Consider the following 7713-nt stretch of genomic DNA (forward strand, 5'->3'; position numbering starts at 1 on the left):
TTTATTGGTTAGAATTGGGCCTTTCTAGTTCTTAATATTGTCGATAAATTAAATTTTGAGGACGTTTCCAAGGTTGTTTACTGATTAGGGATTTAGTCAACGGACATTCCTTGACTATCCACATATGAGGTCGTTAGGTCGTACCAATGACCATAACCAATTTATCTATCATGAATGATTGTTATCTTGCGTCTATGATCGACCGTAGAATTAAGCATGATCCTGTCTTTAACTGGAATACTTTTCTTTTATATTTACCCTTTTAGTTTAATTTAGTTTTTATTTTTATTCTTCTTCACAATCAAAAACCTCCAATTATTTTTATTTTTGAAGGAATTAATTTAAAACCAATCCCTATGGATTCGATCCTACTCACACTTCTACAAAAAAGTTCGTATAAATTATTTTTGGTGGATTCGACACCCATTAGTGTCACTAGAAGAAATGCGACTTTTTGTTAAAGTTAATTATCATAATTAAAAAGTAAAAAATTATGATAAATATTAGCTAATCATAATTGAATAATGAATATTAATCGTTGTTTCCGCAAGCGAGGCTAAAACATTATCTATAGTTAAAACTCATCACAAATATTTTTTTCATAGTTAAAATTGTGGCAGGTATTGATTAATCGTATTCAACACTTAAATTTTTGTATTGATTTTATTTAACTGTGATAAATAGTATTAATTTACTCTAATTTTAAAACTTTATTATTTAAATATAGGGAATAAATTTATTATTTATTTATTTTTGTTAATGTGTCCTTTTTTTTTTACCTCAGCTGTACAATTAGGATCCTACTCAGCCACTAACACAACAATGTCACCTTCAAATGTTGTTAGAATCCCACAATTTGATATATCCAATGATGCAAAAGCAGATGGAGTATAGATATTATTAAATATAATTATATTTATTATATGATTGATTGAATTAATTAAACAAAATAATTCGATTTTAAACTTATGTTGAAATCAGGTGAATTTGATTATATTAAGTAAATCATATATACTGCAAGTATTATTAATATTTATTATTTGATTAATTATTTTTTTTATATTGCTCATCAATCACACAGAAGTGTAATTTATTCATCACGTGATTAGTTTTGATGCATAGTTGAATACGATACTATAGACTAAAATTTATAATAAAATAATGGATAAATTACAACGAGCTCCCCTAAAGTTTGCATAATTATATATATATATATATATATATATATTGTATTTGAAAAATTATCAATACCCCTAATTTTCACGATCATCTAGAACCTAGCCCAATTCGTTAGTCCCATTAGGGTTTCATCTATTTTCTATGGTTGACTGACTAAAATGTCTTTGTAAACTATTAATTATAATCTTTTGTACTTTTTCAATTTTTTTTATGGACTAATTGGATAGTTTATTTTACAATTTTTCAAAATTTTTCATCCACCTCCTCTATTTTTTTTTTATATTTTTTAATAAAAAAAGATACTGTAAGAACAAAATTGAAAAACTCCAATTCTCCATAAATACATAACTTCATCAAATATAAAAAAATATTTATAATTTTTTAAATAATAAAAAAAATATTTATAATTATAAAAAATCTGATTAGAATTCATTATAATTTATCCTAAAATATATACAGAAAAATAGTCACTATGTTTGTTTTCATTTTCAAATTATTTTCGAGACAAAGTCAAAATATACTCAATGTTTGTTGTCATTTAAAAACACCCAATTTATGTGTTTTTAACTGTTTTAGCATAAATACATATATATATACACACACATATATATAAATATATATAAAAAATATATAATTTGACAATAAATAGTAATTTTGTTCTCCCAAAACACAACATTAAACATATAATATTTATTTTAAATTATCTCTAAAAATAAATCCAAATATACATATTATCTCTAACACACACTTATTTATCTTTGTTTTTCGCTCTCTATCTCTAAAAAACACAACAAAACACTCAAAAAACGAATTCAAACCTTATGAGTAAGTGGTGGAGACTGTTAAGATGACGACTGCTAGAATCAATAATTGCAATGTGGGACTATTGTTTTTGTAGATTACATCATCTTCACATATATATATATATATATATAATATATGTTTTGGAGTGTTGTGTTGGTGGAAATATTATATTTGATACGCTCTTAATTTCTTAGGGTTTTTAAAATGGAAATCGCCTTTTAGTTCTATTGTATATTAATTAATTCCACTACTCTTTTCGTCCCAATATTACTTAATGGGCCAAAAAGCGTGCCCTATAAATCAACTTTTGCTCTCGTAATTCAGATTATTTGATATTTTTAATTTTTAATTTTTTAAAATAATATTTGGTTATATATTTTTTTATTTTTGAAATATTTTTTTATTGGAGTTTATTATTCTCATCGGAAAAAGCACGTGCAACTCACGCGACATTTTGAAATTGTGGGAAAAATTGTATTTTTGGTCCCACATAATAGAGGATGTTATACTTTTGGTCACACAGTTTACCAACTTAGTATATTTAGTTATAGGATAAAAAGTTGTAGCATCTTTGGTTCTATAAAATAAATAATTGTGGCACATTTAGCCCCATAAGATAAAATATTATAGTATTTTTTTATTCCAAATGTGCTAATTCTGTAAATTATGGCTTTATCGTATGGAATCAAAAGTGTAATTTTTTTAAAATTAGGACTGTATTTTTATTAACTCATTTTTTATTAATTTTTTTGTTTTTTTATTTGTAGTTTTTAGAATAGCATTTTGGTTTTGTATTAGGAAAAGACAAATTATCAAATTATAACGAATTTAATTAGATAGTGGGGGAAGATTGCAATGTTTGATTAATGGGTTGGTGATGAGTGTGTGGCGGCAATAGGACACTGTCTTTAGCTAATAATACAACACAAGGGAACAAATTCTTACAATACTAAATAATGATTATGTGGAGAATCGATGTTGCATACATAGTGCTCTCGCCATTATCCACATTTTCAACATTAGTTTTCCTCCTCATCCAAACATATATATGTGTGTACATAATTAATGATGTCCTAATCTAATAGTTCAAGTTCAGGCTGAGGCTTTACACATAAGTTTGAGGTCGTGGTTTCAAATTCTGTTGGACGTGTGGATATATATTTATCTCATTTTATGTGAGTTTTTATAATTTATTTATCTGTGTTACTGTATTAATGACTTGGCTGAATTGATGTATTACTTAGTATAGCAAAATATATGGTGAGACAGATACCTACACATCAGATGGACCTCAACCTTAATCATAATCACTAAAGTAAAACATTATTGATTTTTGTTACAACTTATTCCCACTGCATAACTTGAAACTATTACAAATACTAGGTTTGATATATAAATGATCTACCAAAAACGTTGTATATATATATTCTTGGCTAGATTATTACATATACGTTAGTATCATACATGGGGTATATATGAAAATTTAATGTTAATTATACTTTCAAGCATGATTAAGTGCTCCATCGAGTATGGAGTACATTAGTTATAATATTTTTGTTAAAGAATAAACGATAAGTTACAGCTCCTTTTTATAAAATTTGACATAATTATAAATACTTATTTGTCGTTTGAAAAATTAAAAATATTTTTCTCAAATAAAAAATAATTATATAGTTCTTTAGATGGTGAGGTTCGAATTACTACTTAATTATCCTTGGTGATTTTATTTTTTATTTTAAAAATAACTGAGGGTGAGTAAAGTAAATAATTTATTGAGAATACACTAGAAAAAAATTATTATTGGCTACAATATTAATGGCTATGGTTAAAAATCATGTAAATAACTATTATTAATCACGATTAAATAAAATCAATGCAAAAAATTAACTTTTCAACATTAAAAAAAATATTTGCTATAGGTAAAAGCCGTGGTAAAAATATTTACCATGACAAATGCTTTAGCCACCCTCACAAAAAACCACGGCCAATAACCGTTGCGTGGCCGTAGCCAATAATTATTTACCAGCGACTATTTATTTTTGTCATGGTTAAATTTTATATTTCTTGTAGTGATATTAGTTCATAAAAATGTTTTTTATAAAACCTCAAAAAGTATATAAATAAAATTACATTGGGCAGTCACCATAAAAAAATGGATGAAAATATAATGGAATGGGCTCGTTGTTACACCGACGTTAAAATCAGAGGGATATTTATAATTTTTCAAACAACGAGTAGATATATATAATTATGTCAAATTTTGACATGTGAGTCGTGTAATTTATCCAAATATTAAATATATATATATATATATCTATGAATCATATATATAAAAAAATATTAATATGAATATATAAATTAATTACATCAAAACAATATAAATCCTATTACATATACAGTCTGATTCTAATTGTATATCCTCATCCATATGAGAAAACTATGCAATAATTGGACAATATATAGTTGAAAGTTGAAATGGGAACTTTATTTTTATAGTATTTGTAAATGGTAAAAGGAAAAGGAATATTAGCCTAAATGCTTATAATAGAAATTTGGGATATATAGATATGATTATGTTGATGATAATGAGAGGACAATGTGAAAGTAGTCCCTTTCCCATCTCACTATTCTCTTTTTCTGTTTTTTACAAGACAAGATTTTGAGGAATCGGTTCTTATGAATCAACATATTTTATTATGCCATCTTTATTCAATATCTTTTTATATATACAAATAATACATATTTTTATGCATAATCTTTTGTATATTAAATATAACATTATTTTTTATATATATTAAAAAATTAAAATGGGAAATTACGTCTGTCGTTTGAATGGATGATTGGGTTTGATCGTACCTAAATTAATTATATAGTAAGTGCAATACACTTATAATAGTGATATTAGTGTATATATAATTAACAAACGGGCGGAGGGGGGGGGGGGAATTTATAAGTGGGATTCCGAATCAGACATCAGCAAAATTGTCCAAAATCGATACATTAATTATTCATTGCAATGTGGACATAGGGAAAAAACCACTACCACGTACCAAATATCCAAAAGAGATAACAAAAAAAAGGTTCGATTTTCGTCCATGAATTCCTCTTCAGAAACTTTCAGCTCATGACTTACACTAAAGTCTACAACCTCGGCCAAAATTAAAAGCAATTATGCAGAAACAAAATTAACTAAGGTAGATATGATTAGGAGATATTAGTATCTCTAATTTCTTCCTAATTTTCTTGTTAATTATCTTTAATTAAGCTCTGTTTGATTCGTTGGTGGTCTGAATTTCGACAGCATTTGCTTCGATATCGTCATGAGTTGTGTTGTGATCGTTACAGCCTGCTCTGATGATCGTGTCCTTTACTGGCTCAGGAATTTCGTCTGCTTCCTTCTCCTTGAATTCCTTGTATTTTCCCCACAACACTGAGTACAGTCCAATCACAATCAGTACTGCTCCAAGAACCCTGGACGATCAACACAACAAATTAGACGGATTCAGGTAATAATTGGGGTGATATATATGTAATAAAATTATAGTAGAAAAAACTAGGGTTTCTCGAGAGGAATAATAGAATCTTTACCCTCCAACGTAAATCTTTTCAGCCAGGATGAAAGAGCCCATGATTGCCACGATGATCATCATCAATGGGCTGAATGCAGTCACGAATACAGGCCCTCGTTTTTGCATCACAAGTCCTTGCACGTAGTAAGCAATGCTTGATGAAACAATACCCTGCATTAACATTATTACATGAATCGAGTTGGAATAATAATTTTGAAATTTTATATTTAAATTTCATTTTTCAACTTATTGAGTCGAGCTCGAGAGCCCAATTCCAAATTATATCAAATTATAAAAAGAAGAGACAGATCGAGTATCAAGTAGTTTGATTGGTCGTGTAAGAAACTTACAGCATAGGCAGCGGCAAGGAGGTTCATGTCCCAGCCAATGGCCCAAGCATTTGGTCTGTGCTCCATGACAAATGTGACAGCAATAGATTGCAGTGTTCCCAAGAAGCACACAATTGCTGTCAGTGAGAGCTGGGCTGTGTATTTCCTCATTGTTATAGCCTATACATATTTCCACAAAAATCAAACATATAAACCTCAATTACATCATGCAATATCTCTTCCTTGTTACATAAATACCTAAAACAAAAAACACAGTAGTGTGTGCTACCTGAAGGATGAAGAAAGAAGCCCAAGCAAGAGTGGCTAGGATGAGAAGAATTGAGCCCTTAACCCAATCCTTGTCAGTGTCTTGAGTGGGAAGTGCAGCAACATTGGATGTGTTCCTGTTGGACCATACCAAGTTTATGACATGACCTTTATAGAGTGTCATCAGCATCGCCCCAGCAACTGTTACTACTGTTCCTACAACCTTTGCTTGGCACCTCAACTTCTTCATGTCCAAAATCTCCATCCTACACCCACCAGTTAATCTCTCAGCTCCATTAATCATACAAACATATATATACACACATATATGTGTGTGTATGTGTTTATACCTGCAGAGAACTGCCATGACGAATGTCATTGCAGGAAGCATGTTGCTCATGGCACATGAAAAGGTCGGGGAAGTGAATTTGAGCCCAACATAGTAGAAGTTCTGATCAATCACGGGTCTGTATAAACAGTCGATTCAAGATCATTGGATTAAATTAAAGAAAAAAGCAGGTGAAAGCCAACCACTCATGTAATTCAACGTCTTATAAAAGAGTGGGTAACGACACTCACCCAAGTAGTCCTAAGACGAACATCTGCATGAAAATCATGAACGTAATTTTCGGCCTGACTTTCCTGTGTCGAAAATAAAACAAGAACATACAGACGTCAGATGTATAATTACAACATTAATTTATAGGGGTAATGAGCAAATAAATGTTTACCTTTCAAGTACAAGAGCAAAGGGAGCAATGACAGCAGTGGCAAAGGCATGTCTATAGACCACAAGAACATAGTGGCTCATCCCTCTGTTGAGAGAAACTTTGGTGATAATGTTCATTCCAGCATACCCAAATTGCAAACAGATCATGGCTATGTAAGGCTTAGCCTTCTCAAAGAAACTCCCAAGGCATGCTTTTCTTTCCATTTTTGCCTTCAATTCTCTCACTAGCACTAGCCTGCCTGATGAGAGAGAGAATCTAATGATGTTAGAAGGAGAAGTACTAGGTGAGTTGTTCTAGCTAGAGAGGGTGGAGAGGAAAACACTGGAAACAGGTGCTTGTGTTTATCCTAGGGAATGAAGGCTTCAGACAAGTATATTTATAGGCACTTTGGGGGTGGGGGGAGGGGGAGCAATTTGGATTTAACCTAGATTATCTTTTGTTTTAAAATTAATATTTCATATCAATCATTTATTTAATTAATGTGTATAAAATATTTGCAATAGTAAATTTAATTCATACCTATATGAAAATGAAATACTGATATAGCCGAAATTACACTTTTAATCTCATAGGATGGAAGGTTTAATACTTTTGGTTCTCTACTTTATGAGATTTTTAAATTGGCTTGAAAATTGGAGAAACTCGACGAATTTAGTCCATTGCTTTACGGGATTTTTAAAAATCGTAAAATTGAGAAGAAATCATCATATTTAGTCTCATAATTATCTCGTAAAATAGAAGACTAAATGTGTCGAGTTTTCTTAAATGTGAAAATCCCGTAAAGCGTATGAACAAAATATGTTGAGTTTTTTTAGTTGTAGGACTATTTAGAAA

At 29.7% G+C, this 7713-nt stretch overlaps 1 protein-coding gene across 1 annotated transcript; it reads right to left on the reverse strand.

The window, feature by feature from the left end:
* Positions 1–4965: 4965 nt before the first annotated feature.
* Positions 4966–7221, reverse strand: LOC105162698 (WAT1-related protein At5g07050). Its single transcript, XM_011080789.3, has 7 exons — positions 6880–7221; positions 6728–6790; positions 6499–6615; positions 6171–6414; positions 5903–6061; positions 5572–5723; positions 4966–5454 (listed from the first exon to the last, which is right to left on the reverse strand). Exons 1-7 carry the CDS (start codon positions 7080–7082, stop codon positions 5244–5246), a joined length of 1149 nt encoding a protein of 382 aa, XP_011079091.1. The 5' UTR covers positions 7083–7221; the 3' UTR covers positions 4966–5243.
* Between the last annotated feature and the right edge of the window lie 492 nt (positions 7222–7713).

This window comes from Sesamum indicum, linkage group LG5 (genome assembly GCF_026168435.1).
Source record: "Sesamum indicum cultivar Baizhima isolate 11 linkage group LG5, ASM2616843v1, whole genome shotgun sequence".
Classification (NCBI taxonomy): domain Eukaryota; kingdom Viridiplantae; phylum Streptophyta; class Magnoliopsida; order Lamiales; family Pedaliaceae; genus Sesamum; species Sesamum indicum.

What these genes read in the sequence shown, in the direction of transcription:
- LOC105162698 (XM_011080789.3), bottom strand. Translation starts at nt 7,082, where the DNA reads ATGGAAAGAAAAGCATGCCTTGGGAGTTTCTTTGAGAAGGCTAAGCCT. An exon ending in TTTGCTCTTGTACTTGAAAG is followed by an intron (nt 6,791 to 6,879) that starts GTAAACATTTAT and finishes TTTTCGACACAG; the next exon opens with GAAAGTCAGGCCGAAAATTA. An exon ending in CTTCTTTCTTCATCCTTCAG is followed by an intron (nt 6,062 to 6,170) that starts GTAGCACACACT and finishes AAATATGTATAG; the next exon opens with GCTATAACAATGAGGAAATA.